Here is a 19518-nt window from a genome sequence, read left to right as displayed (position 1 = left end):
CCTTTCAAGAAAGGAATTTGCCTTTTCCCCTGCGGGTTAGCAGCTCCTTTGACCTTCCAAAGAAGCCTCACTTACACAGCCTTAGGGAGCCCCGGAGCCTGGGTGGGCTGAATATGCAGTGTCCATGGCCCCGTTGCCTTGTCATGAGGGACTGAGAGGGGGGCACGGAAGGCCCTGGAAGGTTGGCTCCGTTCTCCTAGAACCCCAACTTCGTTTTTGTCAGAATGTACACAGTACAGTCAGAAGGTGGGGAGAACCTTGCAAGTAGGGGAGAGGCCAGGAAGAAGAGCCACCTGGCAGCCCAGGCAAGGGGCAAGGGACATTAGGACATTTATTTACAGGGGGACAGGCTGGACCCACACAGAGAAGCAGCCAGACCGTGGCGCACGAAGATAAGACAGGATGCAGAGAGGGGGTCATTGGCCCAGCAGCCAAGGGGAACGTACAAGTGCACTCACATACATGCACACACGCGTGTGTGCACACACTCACACAAGTGCACTCACCATGCACACACCTGCCCTCACACACAGTACACACAGGTGCATTCACGCACATAGTGCACTCACATGTGCACTTACACATGTGCCTGCGTGCACACTCACTCATTCTCACACACGTGCAGGTTCTAATCTCAGGAAGTTGGCTCCAGTTCTGGCGGTTAAACCCCCAAGGCTACATCTCTCCATGAGGCATTTCTCCAGACCCCCATATGACCTCCCAGAGCCCCAGGCCATGTGCCCCACCACCACCACCTGGTGGCCTGCGAAGTCGCAGGACTTGGACGCTTCTTGGCAAGGCTAAGATGACCTCCAGGCTCTGGGTGGAGGACAGGGACACCATGAGTCTAGAAGAGGTCAGGAGGGGGCTGAAGAGCTCCCCACTGCAGCGCCCATAGGCTGACCACTCCTGTCTCCCCAGACCTTGAATTCGGTGGAGGCAGGGTCACAGACAGGCAGAGGCCCCGTGGTGGCATCAGAAAGAGCAGACACTGGGAGACGGCCATGGGGAGCAGGGCCCTGATGGAGGGAGTCCTGGTGGATGCGGGATTTGGGGTGAGGAATCGTGCAGGATGGGAATTCTCTACGTGACAGACCTGGATCCTCTTCTGGGGTGTTGGGAGGGGAGCTGCAGAAGAGAGGGGCTGTCCAAATTGTGTTGTCCTCACCCCAGCCTCCCCCTGGAAAACCTGCCTCTGTGTGACCCAGACCAGCCCCGTCGGGTAAGAGCGAGGTCAGGAAGTGGACCGTCCTGCCAGGGGGCGAGGGGCAGGGGGTGCCGTTGATGGCCCGCAGGCAACACTGGGCGGGTCACCCTCCCTCCTGCCCTGGGCAGCAGGGTGGGCCCAGAGAACGACTCAGAAGCGGGTGCTCTGGTAGCGTAGCCGCCGCAGGTCTGCAGGGCCCTCAGTCCAGTCGTACACCTTCCTGCAAGGACTCTCGGCCAGTCACCGGCCACCCGCCCCGCCGCTGCTGCTGCCGCTGCCACTGCTACTGCCACTGCTGGAGCTGCCACTGCTGCACCGGTCCTCGTAGATGGAGATCTCGATCTGGGGCGGCGTTAAGGAGGGATGCAAGCGGACAGGAACTGGCTGATGGAGGCCAGCAGGGAAGCGGGAGGCAGAGCTGGTGCTGGTTCCCAGACAGGAAGGACTCAGAGGCCCGGGGAGCCAGACCCGAGCCCCTCCTCGCACCTGCACTCACTCAGCTCAGATGCTCCTGCCCATAGCCAAGACCAGGAGCTTGCATTCTAGTGCGTCTAATCGCTGTGTCCCAGGCTGGGGATGTGCCCAAGAGGGGGTGGTACTGCACAGGAAGTGTGAGGACTTGGGTGTCCTACGTTCAGATCTCAGCTCACCCATCTCATCTGTAAAGTGGGGATAATAATAGAATCTTGGGGTTACTGCAAGGATTAAATGAAATAAAACAAGTAATGCGCAATGCCTGCACATAGTAAAGTCGCAAAGACGAGAAGAGGCTGGCCCTGGGCTTTGTAAGCATGAGATTCTGGGATTTGCATTTTCTTTACTCTTTTCCTGTCAGTTTTCCAGTAAAAGTTATTTTTAAACAATTCTACCCTCTGCTGCTGACTGGGGGACAGGATGTAGGTACACCTTGACCAGGTGGAGTGAGCAGACCTATAACCCTCTGGAACGCCAGCCTCCCACCGAGACCTCACTCTTCTCATCTGCGAAAGGGCAACAACAGGACCTGCTCATTGAACGGGCTTCAATGAGGGTTACATGCGAGAGCATTGACGAGTGGGCCTGAGCTCAGATCCTGGCTCTGGCGGTCACCAGCTGGGCGGCCCTGAGCCAGGGTCAGCTACAAAGGCAATAAGAAGAGTTAGCCACTTTATAGGGGTCTTATGAGAAGTACATGGATTCATATTTTCACAGCACTTACTATGATATCTGGCATGTATTAAGCACTGATTAAATGCAGCTCAATAAAAGCGAAGCCTAAAATGCACAAACAGCACTAACTTGGGGTGGAGGCAGGGGCCGATGACCAGGGGTGTGGGGAACCCTAGGAACTCCCTGAACAGAGGCCCCAAATGTGGTCCCATCTCCCAGCAGCCTCACCAGGGGCCCACTGGCCGGCAGCTCTGTGCCCTCGCACGGAACAGCTGGAAAGGATACAACCCTCATCCCACGCTCCACGGGGTCTGTGAGCAGGAGACCTCGGGGGGCAAAGACCTTCTCATTTTGCTCCTGGATGTATCGGGAGATCTTCTTGAGGACCTGCAAGGACAGGGACCGGTTGAGGATGAGGGTGGAGCACAGGAGCCCTGGGGGAAGGGATGCGGGGCTGTGGGGGAAGGAACCACCTTCTCATAGTGGGTCTCCATGCAGAGGAAGATGAAGTAGGCCGTGGCACAGGCCAGGCAGCCCTCGAGGTAGGAGCTGCCCCCAATCTTCTCCGCCTCTGCGTAGAAGCTGTTGAGGGTCTTCACAGTCTCCTCAAAGAGCTGCCGCTCGATCTGGAGGGAGAGAGGGACAGGGAGCCAGGCCCAGGTCAGCCTCCCTGGAGGTGGCAGTGGTGGGCCCGCACCAGCGTTGGGGTTGGCGGCACACAGGGAAGACCAGCGAGGCTGCAGGAGCGCATGGAGCGCCACACAGGGAGTCAGGAGACCTGGGGTCCAGTCCAGACTTGGCCATCAGCTAGCTGTGTGACCTTGGACTGATGACTTAACCACTCTCGCCTCAGTTTCCACATCTGTAAAATGGGAGTAAGAATGACTACTTGACCTCCCTTGGAAACTGAAAATTCCCATGAAATCCAAGATGTGAACATTTTCTGCAGCGGATCAAGCAGGAATTCCAGTGACTTTGCCACACACACACACACACACACACACACACACACACACACCATTGTGATGGCTGTGAGAGGGCTCAGGACCTGATTAGTAGGGGCTCTCCACGTTTGGAGAGCATGAGACGGATTGGGTAAGACCTCAGGAGTGTCTTCCCAGGAGGAGGCACTTCCTCCCAGTTAAGAGGTCACCCAGGGGACGTCCCTCTTGGTGCAGTGGTTGAGAATCCGCCTGCCAATGCAGGCGACACGGGTTCGAGCCCTGGTCTGGGAAGATCCCACATGCCACGGAGCAACTGAGGCCATGAGCCACAACTACTGAGCCTGCGCTCTAGAACCCGCAAGCCACAACTACTGAGCCCATGTGCCAGAACTACTGAAGCCCTCGCACCTAGAGCCCATGCTCCGCAACAAGAGAAGCCACCACAATGAGAAGCCCAGGCACCACAACGAAGAGTAGCCCCCACTCGCTGCAACTAGAGAAAGCCCACACGGATCAACAAAGACCCAACGCAGCCAAAAATTAATTAATTAATTACTTAAAAAAGAAAACAACAGGTTACCCAGAACAGGACAGCCCCATGCATTTGGACAACTGAGAAGCTATCCTGCCTGCATCCATGACCGTAATAGCTAATATCCATTAGGCACGTTCTCTGTGCCAGGCACTGTTTATGTATTCCTTCATTTAACCCTCATAACAATCCTATCAGAGAAGTACGACTCCCACCCCCATTTTACAGGGGAAGCCTGACGGAAGCTCTGCTCTGTGGTCCAGACCACCATCATCTCTGACCTCTTTAAGTGGTCTCCCTGCCCCCAGCCCTGCCAAGGGAGACTGTTAAAGTCAGATCATGTCATAACTCTGATCAAGAGCTTCCCAAGTCTCCCCATCTCTCTCCAAGTAAAATCCAAGGAGTCCTTACATGCCTGTGAGGCCCTCCAGGGCCCGGCCCTGCAACTCCTCTGATCCCATCTCCTGTTCTCTTGACTCCAGCCACACCGACTGCCCACTGCTTCCTGAAAATGCCACAGGTCCTTTGGGCCTGTGTCCTCAGCTGCAGTACTTTTCCCCAGACACCCCCTGCCCTGGCTCTTCCCTTACTTCCGCTTAGATCTCGCCTTATCTGACAGCACCCCACGTCCTCTGCCCAGCTCCCCCTTTGTACCTGACCTTCTCTCTTTTATTTCCAGTATTTGTTACCACCTACATATTTCCTTGTTGCTTTTTAAATTTTTTTGTATCCTCTAATAGAAAATAAGGTCCATGTGTTCACTCCTACATCTCCAGTGCCCAATACATTGCAGGTGCCTAGTAAATACTTGCTGAATGCTGCATGAACTTGGGCAAGTTTACACAGCTCTGACCCGAGTCTGTGCCCTTCACCATGCAGCCCTCCACTGGAGCCTGGAGTGGAAGGTCATGCTCCAAACTCAGTAGGTATCAGAGTGTCTCTCATCCCATTTTTTACATTCTTTAAGCACCCCCTCACCCCCACAGGACCAGAACTGCCCATCACATAAGATTAGGGACCTCCCATTCCTGTCTAGAACAAAAGCTCTCCCCCCAAATAGTCAGAAGCTTTGGGGTTCCCAGCCACTACTTCTATAAAGATCTGGAGTGAACATATAAAGAAAATTATGTCCATCCTGTCTGGGACCCAAGCCCTGCTGCTGTATCTCAGGGATCACCCCCGCACCAAAGGACAGGCATGCTAAGATGAGGAGATCTACATGGCTCCCCAAAAGTTGTTTAGGGGTCAGATCAGCAAAGGCCACCCCTGCCCCACCCTCCCAAACTCATTCAAATCTGCCTGGGCTGCTGAATGAAAGGTCATGGTCCTTCTTCTGCCCTCCCCCAACCCCAGGCCAGTTCTAAGGGGGCCTGGGGTGAGGGCTACATACACCCAGGACCAGGAGCAAAACTCAGCAGAAGAAGCTGATGCCTTGCAAGGGGCCAGTGGTCCATGAAACAACCAAGTAGCTGAGTTGGAGCGGGAGGCTGTGGGCAGAGTCCTTGCTTGACAGCCTCTGATGCCACCAGCAGACCCTGTGATGGCGCGTCAGGCTCTCCCCTCCGTCCGAGGTGGGGAGAAGGAGGGAAAAGCACCCTCCAGCCCTTCCTCCAGGTCTCTAAGCTTTCCCTGCCAAGACTCTGATCACCCAGGCACCCAGTTTTATCTATACCCACCAAGGAAACAGGAGTCCTGTGAAAAAGCAGAGTCGGACGCCAAGGCCCTTTCGGCCCTCAGTCAGTCACTTCCTCTTCCTGGCCCTGAGTTTCCTCTCTTAAATGAGAGGATGAACTAATGCAATGCTTCCCAAACATTTATGCACATATGAATAACTTCAGGATCTGGTTAAAATGCAAATTCTGAGTCAGTAGATCCAGGGTGGAGCCTGAGATTCTGTGTTTCCAGGGGACGTTGACGTTGCCTGTTTTGGTTCAAGGGCTTAGCTGTTCTCGATTGTGGTACACACTAAAATCACCTGAGCAGCTTTTGAAACATAGGCATACTCAGGTCTCGCCTCCAGGAGATTCTGATTCAAATGGTCTGAGAAGCGAGAGGGTGGTTCCAAGCAGCAAAGACTACCACCGTCCTATTCTACCCAAGCTGACGCCCTGCCAGGTTTTCTCAAAAGCTCCCAGGTGATTCTAACGGGCAGCCCAGCATGAGAATCACTGTACTAGGAGACCAGAGATTCTCAAAGTGGGATCTGTGAATCACCCAGTTCCACAGCACCTGGGGATTCCTCATTAAAAATTAAGATACTCAGCCCCGGACGCACAGTGGAACCACCCAGGGAAATTTAAAGCAATGCTGATGCCTGGGCCCCAGTCCCAGACACTCTGATTTAATTGATCTTGGGTGCGGGCTGGGCGTTGGGATTTTTTTAAGCTCCCCAGGAAATTCTAATGTGCAGCTGGGGTTAAGAAGTGTTTCTAAAAAGAGATTCCTGAACCCAGTCCTGCAACTGAGTCAGCATCTCTGATGACAGCTAGTATCATCCAATAAGCAAATTCCAATAAGACCCAGGAATTTGCATTTGTTTGACAAGCTCTCTAGGTGATTCTCTGAAATCTGAGAGCCACTGAACTAGAAAATCTCTGAGGTGTTTCAGCTCTAACTTTCTAGAAGGTGACAGCAAGACAGTGTTAAGGACATTATTTAGTTCTTCCACCTGAAGTGGCTGAGCAAGTTGTTTCCTATACTACTTTTTTTCTTGGAAAAATATACGTATTCTAATAAGCCCCTCAGTTCCATCATAGTCTATGATCCAACTTTAGCAAAAGACATCCTTACCCGGCTGTCCAGCTCTGGGGGGAATTTGGTCTGGAACTGACAGATGGTCCCATCGCTGTAGTCTCTCTGGATAAAGACCTTGGTGGCCAGCGAGGCACTTCGCCGGAGCTCCTGCAGATTGTGGACCTGGGGAGACGTTCAGGAGACACGCACTCAAGGTGATCATCCTTCTAGGTTTGTCCAAGACTGAGGGGTTTACTGGGGTGTGGGCCTTTCATTGCTAAAGTCAGGAAAGTTCCCAGCAACGCAGGACAACTTGTCTACCCCACAAATGTTCAAGGAAGGTTGCGGGAAGCAGGCTTGTTGAGTTTACTCCAGAAGATGCCTCTAGCTATCCCAGAAAGATCTAGAAAAAGCCTGAAGCAGAGCCAAAGCTGAGCCAAAGCGAGAGGTTCTGGAACCACCAACAGAGCCAGGAACAAACTTTAACGAGAGGAAAACACTTCCTGGTGGCTAGCCCAGATTCTCTCTCTCTCTCTCTCTCTCTCTCTCTTTCTTTCTCTCTGTCTCTCTCTGTCTCTCTCTGTCTCTCTCTCTCTCTCTCTCTGTCTCTCTCTCTCTCTCACACACACACACACACACACACACACACACACATGCATGGTGGGGTCTTTCACTCTTTCATTCATTCAGCAAGTATCAAATGTTCACAGCTTGTCAGGCTGTGGCTTGGGGACCCCAGCACTGGACAAGACTGATGCCTCGGACCCATCCCGCCTAGTAGAGCTGACAGGGTTGGGGGAGGGGAGCTTGTGGGGCAAAGGAAGATGTGATGCGCCCATGAACTCAGAGGGAGATGGGTTCAGGCCAGGTTATGGCTTAAGTCAGAGACACCACAGATTGTTTCCACGTCCAGCACGTCTCATCACAGGAAAGAAGGGGCCCACATACATCCAAATTTCCCAGAGAAAATTGTGGATAAAGTGGGCTGAGGCCAGAAAATGAAGAAATCTCCTGCCCTTGTAGGAAGGAGTGGGGTGACTTCTGTCCCTTGTCCACACCTGCAAACTTGACATTGACACAGGCTCTAGCATTTCAGAGAAGTGGGCTCAATTCCACGGAAGAACTGGGCCTCTTTCTTCCACTTCCAGCCTCCATCACCCGCATTTGAGACAAGCTTCCCACTGGGTGAAATATTCCAGACACTGGAACCACGTGGAGCCCAAGCCCCAAAGGCAGAGTGAACACAGCCAGTTCATCCTGTGTAATTAAGGTGAATCCGTTCAGTCACTCAGCTTTCATTTATTGAGTCCCTACTATTGCCAGGCTCTGGGGATGCTGAGCAAAAGACAGTCTGTGAGCTCCAGGGAGGAAGACAAGTAAATACACAATGAATCAGACTGATAAATGCTGCGGAGAAGTAGCATCTCCCCCAGAAACGCTTACTCAGAAAAGGCTCCCTGAAGTCTGTGTGGAGTCATAAAGGAGCTACAGCGGTGGGGGGGGGGGGCGGGGAGGGGGGTGAGGGAGGGAAGAAAAGGCAACCCAGAGGGAGGAGCTTGTGCAAAGTTAACGGAGACAACAGAGAACAAGGTCTACTCCAATGACTGGAGGCAGATTTCAGCAAGACTGAGGTTGGTTTGCAGAGCAGATAAGAGCAGTAGATGATGAGAGTGTAGAGAAGGCAAGGGTTAGATCACAAAGAGCTTGACAAGTTCCTACTGGAGCGGAGGGTTTAAGATAGAAGATACTTAAATTGCTTAAGAGCTGGGGGAAGAATAAGTAAAGAGAGAAAGGTTTTCAGTGTGGTAGTAGGATCAGATGACAGGTGGATCAAGGTCCCGGGATGGTGCTAACAAGACTTTCCTAAATCCCAGTGAATTTTGCTCTGTGTAAGAGTGTGACCCTAAAGTATTGTAATTGGATGAAATACTGTATAAGGGCTCCTATAGTCCTTGATTCCCCTAATCAAGGTTTTAATTGAAGGAGTCCCCTTGACATTTAGTAGGAGCCTATGTTAGCTTTGAAAAATAAAAAATGCTTTGGTAATATAAAAATGTTATTCATTAGTGTGTCTGCTCTGTCTGGTTAAGGTTTCATACAGTTGTATTTTCAAAGGAAAAGGAAGGGGCTGTGACCTTCCTCCGAGCTTCTAAACCAACCTACATGAGCCTGTCAATCTTGAGGATGGACTGCCCTAGCCCCAGAAGGATCTTTCTGGTAGCTTCGTGAGTGGTGCCTGGGAAGTGGGCATGACTGGGGTAGGGGGCCAGGTGGAGGGATGACTATCTTTGTAGTAGTCCAGGGGAAAATTAAAGTGGGTCTAACTTAAGAAAAATAATGGTGAGAATGGAAAGAAAAGGAAAGAACAGTGCTTCAGCCATTCTGAAACGGGCTCAGCTTCTTCCCCTCCAATACCCTCCTTTGTCTGTGACTGACGCACACATACTGTGTGCTGCCATGAAGGTATACGTCTCTAGTGACTGCCTAGCTGTTGACTACAGCCACTTCTTCCTCTTGGTCACACAGCTAGATTAATTCCCAGCCTCCCTTTCAGTTAGGTGTGGCCGTATGACTGAACGGAATGCGAATGGAAGTGATGAATGTCACGTATAGGCTTGGCTCATAAAGACCACCACTCCTCTGTGATTTTTCTCCCCTCCCACAGAAACCAAGAGAGCCATGTGTTGAAGACAGTGGAACCACAAGATGAAGAGAGCCTGGGTGCCTGGATCACTGCCTAGAGGAGAGCCACCTACTGATCAGGAATGCCGGGCTGGGACTTTACTGAGCAGGAAATAAACCTCTATTTTATTGCACCATTAAGGTTTTAGGGGGCTACCTGACAGAGTACAGTCCCATTTCCTTCTGGCTTTTATCAATGTGTTCCCAAGTAGCCAGAGTGGGAGGGGTCAACACGCTTTCCAAACCCAACAATATTCTGAGCCTTAGAACACTGTCCTGGCTCTGGATGACTAGGGATCTTCTTCCCTCCCTGGAGAGTGTCTGTGGGGTCTCGAGGAGGTGCTAGAGGATGGTATCAGGCACACTTTGTACGCCAGAGCCCTAGTTTCCCAGATCTACTTAGAGCACACAGACTCTAAGATTCTAACGCATCTGTAGTTAGTAGGATCTAAGACAAGGCAGGGTCTCCTGCCTCTTACTTCTCACCTTCCTCAACCCTCCCCTCTCTCCCATCACCATCCCCCAGCTGCTGGCAGCTGAGTCAGGACAGGACCAAGAGGCCCTGCATGAGGAAGAAAGAGAAAATCAGTGGTGAGATCTGCTGACACCAATTTTTGAACTGCATGGCAGGGAAAAGGAGGCTGCCAGGAGAGTGGGCATCCCAGGTCTCACATTTGGGGTCTGTACACTTGACAGAGTCACCTTGGCAGAGGCGGCGAGCAGCAAGCACTGGAGGGCAGATGAGCACCCCCAGGCAGGTCGGACCAAGACAAACAGGAGGTCCCATCTGGCCCACATCTCCAGGCTCGTTAAAAACCAGTGAATGCCAGAGGATGTGTTTGAGACTCAACTCAAGAATCACAAGGTTCAGCTGATGAGCCGACACCATCCTCCCTGGCTGGGGAGTGGAGGGGGAGTGAGGATCCTGAGTCACAGGCAGCCGAGCCGGGCTCAGGATGGAAACCCAGGCGCAGGGCCTCCTCCTCAGGCTGCACCAGAGCCCCAGCCCAGCGCCTTGTCTGCTGCTGGTTAATTTCATGCCTCAGAGCTCAAACCTCCAATGCCTTTCTTGGCTAACGCTACTTGGGTGCATGTAAAAATCTCTGAGGGGCCAAACTCCACCACTTGGACAAGCCCCTCCCAGCCAAGCATTTCCCAGTTGTCCTCGGCCATCTGGACTGGTTTCCAGGGCAGACCCTGCTCCCATGACACACATTCGCAGAGGTTCGTCACGCAGGAAATGGGCTCATTACAGTTTTCCAAATGAGGTCAGTGTATGGCTCAGGAGGCTTCATCCCTCCTCTGAGGTCCTCACACACACCCCTCCCCGAATGCTAACTCCTAAACAGAAATTAGGGAGTAGAAAATATCCAGTTTCCATGCCTTCCATCCAGGAATATCCAATCTTTCTCAATTCTCTCCCTCTGTCTCTTCTTCCCTCCCTCTCTCCCCTCTCCTCCTCTCAAAACACTTTCTGCTGGAGCTGAGGACCTCCCGTTCAAAATCCTAAGAGAATGGCCACAGGAGCTTGGCATGAGGTTTTACTTCTCCCAACAGGTTTTTCCTGGTAATCTTAACACAGTCCTAACAGCAAAAACAGCCTGGGGAAAATGACTCGCTCTGCAGCCCAGATAATGTGAACGTCCTGTGCCTTGGCAGAGCTAAGGCTTCCTCCCTCTGTGCTGCCATCAGAGTCCACCCAAGGCCAAATTGGGAAATGGGCAATATTTGTCCTCAGCCCCTCAACCCTGTGGGCACTCCTCCATCCCTCTGCCCTCAAGCTGAACCAGCCAGGCCAGTCAGGGTACCTGCGTCCCCATACTCCAGCCCTTCCAGAACTCCTTTGCATCCTTCCCCCATCAGAGTCTTATGTCAGGACCCCTAGTCCTCTACTCTCTACTGGGCAACACAGTTGGCTAATTGGATACACCTGGATGCAGCAAACAAAGCACTGGCCAGGGAGGCAGAAGACTCAAGTTCTAGTCCTGGCCCTGCCACTTTCTAGCCATATTTCCTTGGATAAGTCTCGGCACTCCGGTTGCATCATCTGTAAAATGGGAGAATGATGCCTTCCTTGGCTCCTTCACAGGGATTAGGCAAGCTTCTGAGCCTCAGTTGTCTCATCTGTTAATTGGGGATAATGACACTATCCTCGCCTACTTCACAGGGTTGCTCTAAGGCTCAAAGGAGATCACTCATGTGATAGTGCTTTGTATACAGGAAAATGCTATATTCACAGAAGCATTATGAGCAGAGCTAACAGCAGGCTAACAGCAGCCTCCAGGAAACACTGCCTCGACCTAGAGATGTAAGCCTGCTGGTTAGAATCTGTGAACCATAGCAGACCTGAGAGGGAGATGTGCCGGGACAAATGGGCCTCATCACAGATGTGGCCACCTTTTCTGCCCACACTGCTGGCCCAACTGTCCCCACGTGGCTGAAGTCTCCCCTTCCTGTCCAACACCAGCAGCCTCTCTGCTGCAGTCTGCCAGCCCTGTCTGGAACATGACCAGCTCCTTGGCCATTTCTCCTTTGTTCTTCCTCCTCTTCTCAGTATCTCTGGCACTTTCTGAGCACTCTGCCTTCCTCCACCCTAGAAACCAAGCTCCATGGGTCTGTGCAGGGCTTGTCCCCTCACAGGGTCCTGAGGGACGAGCTCCCCTAGCTAACCCTGTGCCTTGTCAGAAAGCCGAGTGATGCCAAGCAACCGCACCTCGTTCTGTGGTGGCGACGACAGCAGAATAACAACAGTAACACTTGGTACTGATGTCACGCTGCTCAGCAGGGTGCCCAGAGGCACTGCATAGGATCATTCAAAAGCCCTTGCTGTCCCCCTGGCTTGTGTTCCAGCTGGGTTGGAAATGGGGAAACACCACAAAAAAAGTCAACATTAGAACTGGGGAAATCTGGTGTCCTGGGTTCCACTCCAAAATCCAAAGAAGAAACTTTCAGCTCTGCTGCTGACACGCTGTGTGAGTGTTAAATAGGTCCTCCCCTTCAGGTATTAGCTTTACCACTTAAGAAGTGGGAATATTAAGAGCTCCATTTCCCTTGTGAAATGAGGGGGTAGAGGAGGTAATTCCTGATCTCTTAAGCAATGCACATAGATCCTGCCCTCAGTCAATAGGTCCCTGGTTCAGCTTTCAAGTCCCTTGAAGGTGACACAGGTATAGGCACACCCTGAAGAAGGCAGCTCCTCCCATCGGACACAAGGGAAATGCGGTCTTCTGGTACAGGAAACTCAAAAGGGGTGAAGAAGCAAGAAAGGGTAATATGCAAAATTGAACTGGTGCAGGCAGCTCATTAAAACCAACCATTTGGGGTTTTGACCTGAGGGTTCTTTGTCCCCTCCTGTCCCCCTGCCCCCGGGGAGGAAATGCAGATGTGAAGGCAGGTCTGTCATCTCTTAGCCAGGCTTTTGGGCTCAGAAGCTGGATGGCTGCACCACGTAGCAACAGCAGCCAGCCGCCTTCTCTCCCCTAAAACTGGCTCAGGCTCGTCTCCAAGCCTCTAGGGAAGTGGTTTCAGGACTTTCAGTCCATGGGAAGGGGAAACCCCAGCTGAGGCCCCGGGAGCAAACCTGGCACTAGTGCCAACAAGTGGTGCGGACAGCTTCGGGACTCCGATGGGGAAGATTGACACGCCAGGGGTGAAATGAGCTCCAGTGAGGAGCCCCTCTCTTCCCCCCCGGCCACTTCGCCCCTCCCCCACGCCTTCCCTCCGGACCCGATCCGGGAAACCACCCCATCCCATCCTACCCCCCCCCCTCCGTCTTCCTTCCCCGCCCCTAGCTGGGATCTCTTCCCACAGCAGCCGGGCACTGCCTGCGGGCCGGTGCTCGCTCCCTACCTCAGTGGCCATGTTCCGGGGGCGCTGACAGCTCCGAGCAGCTGCGGGGCCCGTCGAGGGGGGTTGTCCGCCGTGCTGACTCGGGGAGCAGGTGGGCTGGCGGCAAAGAGACGGGGCCCGGGGCGCTGTCCACGGTGCTGATGCGGACGCCGCAGACCCGTGCGCCCGTGGGCTGCTGGGCGGGCGGGCGCCTAGGTCCTGGAGACGGTCACTGTGCTCTCCGCGGTGCTGATAAGGTCGCCGTGCCGGAGAGGCGAAGCCTCAGCCGAGGCTCTTCCGGGCCCGATCGCTGGTTGCCGCTGCTCCTGCAGGCAGCGTCCCGGTTTATCTTTAACAGGGGCGGCGGGCGTGGGGGCGGCGGGGGGTGGGGGGTGGCGGGGAGGAGGGGCCAGGCGCCTCGGCAGATCGGGTGGGAGAAGCGGCGGCCCCGGACTCCGGCGCCCGCCCGCCGGAGAGGAGCCCCGCCCGCAGCCAGAAGCTCCGCTCCTGCCCGGCCCGGAGGCCCCGCCTCTCCTGCCTGCCCCTCCCCCTAGTAAGAGAGCCAGGACCTGGGCGCTCGCTACCGAGGCCTCCAGGGACTTGCAGACTCGGAGGAGAGAGAGGCAGGACCGTTCTGGGGCAAGACACTCTAGCCTGCCAGGGCTGAGGGTCCTCGACTCGTTCGCAGGCCCCTAGGTGCGGGCTCTTTACCTTTCCAACGCCCTTCTTCCCAACCCCTCCCCCATCGTGGCCCAGGCTGCCTCGTCTGCGTTTTTTTCCTCTTCTTTCTCTTCTGTTTCTTTGTGGCCCCCTCTCGAGGCTTGCATGGACGTTCCCTCCTCTCCCCTCTCTCCTTTTCACTGCCTTGAACCCTATTAGCTAGAGGAGGCTGCTGCAGACCGCAGAGAATCGTCTCCTTTCTTTAAATATGTACCCTTGTTTCATCCCCAGAGATACCCTGGGGTTCCTTCTTTCAGGGAGCTCCAGAACTGAAGCCAGCCTCTCCTTGCTGCTTTTCCTGGCCCTGCCCCCAACCCTTACTCTTCCCTCTCTCCTCTGAAATCCCAGAGTTGACATACACACCACCATCTCCAATTAAAAACCACAAGCAGATGGTGCCAAATGGGTACGCCCACTCTCTAAGGATGGCAGGTCTGGCTCCGGTGCCTCTTTCACATTTTCGACATCACACCTTTCTACCAGATGACCTATCTATATGCTTAATAAACAAGGAAATACCAACACAGGTGCCCTTTCACACACCCATACACCCCTTGGTCTCTGAGGGGAAGCTGGGTATGTTCCTCTGCAGCTCACAGCTGCCTAAGGGTCAACAGCGGCAACCCACACACAGGGAGCCATGGGCAGCCAGCAGACCTGGGTCCTGCCTCAGGCAGCATGACCTTAGGTAAATACTTCACACTTGACCTTCTTCCTGTAAAATGAGTGTTGGACGTCACTAGACTATTTCTAGGGTTCTTTCTTTTCCTCAACCTTTTATTTTGAAAATTTCAAACATACAGAAACATTGAAAGAATAGTACAATAAACTATACTATCCACCTAGCTTCAACAGTTGTTAACATTTTGTCACATTTGCTTGATAGATAGATAGACACAGAAACATAGAGATATATTTGGCTAGATTATTAGAAAGGAAGTGACAGACATTGTGAGGGTTTATTCTTAAGTACTTCACCATGTATCTCCTAAGAATAAGGGCATTCTCCTACCTAATCACAATACTATTATCACATTTTTTTCATTATTGCAAACACAAGATTTACTGGAAATTATCAGTGTTACCGAAGATAGCCACAAAGATGATACTCATACTAGCCACAGCATGTTGAAAGACTTTTCTTTAGTGTTGCACATCCTCTCATATGTATGGTCCACAGAAGCAGAAAACTCCATATTTTATCTATAAACCTATAGATATGTATTTTCAAATTTTATCTATAGCTTTAAAGGGAGAGGAGTTTCTATTTTGATGCCACCATTTTGTTTCACATGATCAAAACTGTTGACAGGAAAGCTCCCAATGTCATGCTTAATATCCTGGTCCTGGCTTACCTACAGTCTTCCAAGTTTTCTCACTCAGAGACATCAACTTGCTGGTCTTATGGAAATATTGTTTTCCAGCACAAAATACAGCCACCCTGGTCTCTGATAGGCTTAATATGCTCATTATTTCTCCAACCTGCTCTTGGGGGAATCTCCACAGAGCTGGCTTTTATAAGATTCTTCAGATGTCTTATAAGCAGTATTTACATTCATGTATAGTGGTATTCCTCAGGTTTTCCTTCCACGTGACTTTTGCTCAATGCTCTTCATTTTCTTGATATAGATATATTTGGTCATACCAAATTTTTCACAGCTTCCCTCAAGTGTCTTTTTCACTATCATCATCATGGGCTACCAAATCCAGCATTCATTTTGCAACCTTCAAATATTTTTCCTCAGGGTGGAAATTTCTCATGCTTGATCACAACCCAAAGATAGTTTGGTCCATCTTTTAGGGTTTCATAGCCAGAGCTACACACAATGCAGAGTAGAGAGCCAGGAATGTATGTTCCCTTTTCCTCCAAGCCAATGACCCACATACATCTTAGCAAAACCTATTATCACACTTTTAAAGATTCCATATCATCTGATATTCTAGGATAGCTTATTGCCCTTAAAACACATTAATAGCAATGACCCCTCAGAACTTCCCCCAGAACATCTCATTTTTAATAGCTAACATTTATTGAGCACCTGTGTGCCAGACCATATCCTACATGCGCTACATGTATTATCTTATATAAGACTCACAATTACTCTTTGAACTAAATGCTATTATTATCCTTTTATTATTCCCACTTTACAAATGAGGAAACTGAGTGAGTTACCTAAGGTCGTGTGGCCTGTGAGGAACAGAGGCAGGATTCAGGCACAGGCAGTCAAGCTCCGGAGCGTGTGTGGTTCATCCTCCCAGCTGAACCACCTCCCTCCAGCGCACTGTAGACTATAAATTGGCAGAATATACCCACATCTCCAACTGCCCATTTCACAGATGAACACACTGAGTCCCCAAGGATAACGACATGCCAAAGAAGTTAAAGGCAGATTTTCATTTCACCTTAGAGTTCGGCAAATGATTTGGCACCAAGGAGCAACCTGAAAATATCTGTGGACCCCATGGTGGCCTCTGGTGATAAATAAATGCACATCTGATGATCTCCATGTACACCGCTCCCGGTTCCTCACACGTGGTTTTGATTATATTAATTAGACAACCATTTGGAAACCACTCTCTTCACTTGAAGCCAAGACATCTGGATGAGTGCATTCAACCAATCCATTCGTTCTATGTATATTTGTTAAACACCTACTATGTATCAGGCACTTTTCTAGGAGCTTGGGATACAGCAACGACTAAATGCACAAAGACTTTGTTCTTATTGAACCTATATTAGTGGGGTAACAATCAATAACAGATTAGCTAATAGTATAAAATATGTCAAGTTGTAATCATCACTAAGAAGTAAAGTAAAGCGTGGTAATGAGAGAGAGAGACGGGGGGAGGGAGTATTTCAGAAAAAAATAGTCAGGGCAAGTTTTTTTGTTAAGGTGAAATTGGGGAAGAGGCCTGAAGGAAGTGAGAGAATTGAACATGCAGGTATCTGAGGGAAGAGTGACGAAGCTTAGAGGACAGAGTACAAGGCCTCCAAGAAAGGAGCAGGCTTGGTGTGTTCAAAGAATAGCAGGGAGACCAGTTTAGCTAGACTGGAGTGGGCCAGGGGAAGAGAGATGGGAGCTGAAATCAGAAAGGTGGCAGGAGCCACGTTTTAGATGACGTGTAGGCCCTCATAAGGATTTTGGATTGCACTCAGAAAGTGAGATGGCAAGCCTTACAAGATTTAGAGTAGAGGCGTGGTATTATCTAATTGCAGTTTTTAGAAGATTACTATGGACGCTAGGGTTGGCAGGGGGGCAAGGATAGAAGCAGTGAAGCCAGTTAGGAGGCTGTTAGAGTTGTCCAGGCAAGATACGGTGGTGGCTTAGATTAGGGTAGGAGCAGTGGGGTGAGAAGTGGCCAGATTCTAGATACAACTTGGAGGTAATGCTGAAAGGACCTGTAGATAGATTGAGGTTGCAGCATGAAAGAGAGTTAAAGACGATTCCGAGTTTTGAAGTCTCAGCCACTGGAAGAAAGGAGCTGCTATTTACTGAGGGAGGAAGACTAAGGGCTGAGTAGGAATGGGGAATACAGAGTTTGCATGTGCTTAGTTGATTTAAGTTGGAAGTTTGATATGCACGTTATACACCTTAGTAGAGTAGGAAGTTGGGGTTCAGGGGAGAGGTAGAGGGCTGGAAATATAACTTCAGGAGTCATCAGTATGTGAATGGTATTTAAAACCATGGGTCTAGATGAAATTATCTAGGAAGTGACTATAGCTAGAAAAAAATGTTTAAGAACTGATCCTGATGTAAATTGATACAGCCACTACAGAGAACAGTATGGAAGTTCCTTAAAAAATTAAAAATAGTATTACCATATGACCCAGCAATCCCACTACTGGGCATATATATATACCCTGAGAAAACCATAATTCAAAAAGAGACATGTACCACAATGTTCATTGCAGCTCTATTTACAATAGCCGGGACATGGAAGCAACTTAAATGTCCATCAACAGATGAATGGATAAAGAAGATGTGGCACATATATACAATGGAATATTACTCAGCCATAAAAAGGAACGAAACTGAGTTATTTGTAATGAGGTGGATGGACTTAGAGTCTGTCATACAGAGTGAAGTAAGTCAGAAAGAGAAAAACAAATACTGTATGCTAACACATATATATGGAATCTTAAAAAAAAATGGTTCTCATGAACTAGGGGCAGGACAGGAATAAAGATGCAGATGTAGAGAATGGACCTGAGGACACGGAGAGGGGGAAGGGTAAGCTGGGACGAAGTGAGAGAGTAGCATTGGCATATATACACTAACAAATGTAAAATAAATAGCTAGTGGGAAGCAGCTGCATAGCACAGGGAGATCAGCTCAGTGTTTTGTGACCACCTAGAGGGACATGTCCCTCTAGGGACAAATTTTTAGAAAGGTATAACCTTCCAAGACTGAACCAGGAAGAAATAGAAAATATGAACAGACCAATCATAAGTAATGAAATTGAAACTGTGATTAAAAATCTTCCAACAAACAAAAGCCCAGGACCAGATGGCTTCACAGGTGAATTCTATCAAACATTTAGAGAAGAGCTAATGCCCATCCTTCTCAAACTCTTCCAAAAATTGCAGAGGAAGGAACACTCTCAAACTCATTCTATGAGGCCACCATCACCCTGATACCAAAACCAGACAAAGATACTACAAAAAAAGAAAATTACAGACCAATATCACTGATGAATATAGATGCAAAAATACTAGCAAACAGAATGCAACAACACATTAAAAGGATCAAACACCAGGATCAAGTGGGATTTATCCCAGGATTGCAAGGATTCTTCAATATACGCAAATCAATTAATGTGATACACCATATTAACAAATTGAAGAAGAAAAACCATATGATCATCTCAATAGATGCAGAAAAAGCTTTTGACAAAATTCAACACCCATTTATGATAAAAAAAAACTCTCCAGAAAATGGGCATAGAGGGAAGCTACCTCAACATAATAAAGGCCATATATGACAAACCCACAGCAAACATCATTCTCAATGGTGAAAAACTGAAAGCATTTCCTCTAAGATCAGGAAAAAGACAAGGATGTCCACTCTCACCACTATTATTCAACATAGTTTTGGAAGTCCTAGCCACGGCAATCAGAGAAGAAAAAGAAAGAAAAGGAATACAAATTGGAAAAGAAGAAGTAAAACTGTCACTGTTTGCAGATGACATGATACTATACATAGAGAATCCTAAAGATGCCACCAGAAAACTACTAGAGCTAATTAATGAATTTGGTAACGTTGCAGGATACAAAATTAATGCACAGAAATCTCTTGCATTCCTATACACTAATGATGAAAAGTCTGAAAGAGGAATTAAGGAAACACTCCCATTTACCATTGCAACAAAAAGAATAAAATACCTAGGAATAAACCTACCTAAGGAGGTAAAAGACCTGTACTCAGAAAGCTATAAGACACGGATGAAAGAAATTAAAGATGATACCAACAGATGGAGAGATATACCATGTTCTTGGATTGGAAGAATCAATATTGTGAAATGACTATACTACAAAAAGCAATCTACAGATTCAATGCTATCCCTATCAAATTACCAATGGCATTTTTTACAGAACTAGAACAAAAAATCTTAAAATTTATATGGAGACACAAAAGACCGTGAATAGCCAAAACAGTCTTGAGGGAAAAAACAGAGCTGGAGGAATCAGACTCCCTGGCTTCAGATCATACTACAAAGCTACA

The 19518-nt window shown here is 49.7% G+C and overlaps 1 protein-coding gene across 1 annotated transcript; it reads right to left on the bottom strand.

The window, feature by feature from the left end:
- Nucleotides 1-1416: 1416 nt before the first annotated feature.
- GOLGA7B (golgin A7 family member B) lies at nt 1417-13176 on the bottom strand. The gene is made up of 5 exons (XM_082673359.1): nt 13097-13176; nt 6623-6748; nt 2830-2982; nt 2642-2743; nt 1417-1549 (listed from the first exon to the last, which is right to left on the bottom strand). Exons 1-5 carry the CDS (start codon nt 13106-13108, stop codon nt 1448-1450), a joined length of 495 nt encoding a protein of 164 aa, XP_082529485.1. The 5' UTR covers nt 13109-13176; the 3' UTR covers nt 1417-1447.
- Nucleotides 13177-19518: the final 6342 nt, after the last annotated feature.

The sequence above is a fragment of the Grampus griseus genome (assembly GCF_964374135.1).
Source record: "Grampus griseus genome assembly, chromosome: 16".
Classification (NCBI taxonomy): Eukaryota; Metazoa; Chordata; class Mammalia; order Artiodactyla; family Delphinidae; genus Grampus; species Grampus griseus.
The sequence above is the reverse complement of the archived record's forward strand: the minus strand, read 5'-3'. Positions and strand labels throughout refer to the sequence as shown.

Excerpts from the sequence above, each read along its gene's own strand:
- GOLGA7B (XM_082673359.1), bottom strand. Across the intron at positions 2,744-2,829 it reads TGGAGACCCACTATGAGAAG|GTCCTCAAGAAGATCTCCCG; the intron begins GTGGTTCCTTCC and ends CTGTCCTTGCAG. Across the intron at positions 1,550-2,641 it reads TGGAGCGTGGGATGAGGGTT|ATCGAGATCTCCATCTACGA; the intron begins GTATCCTTTCCA and ends ACGCCGCCCCAG.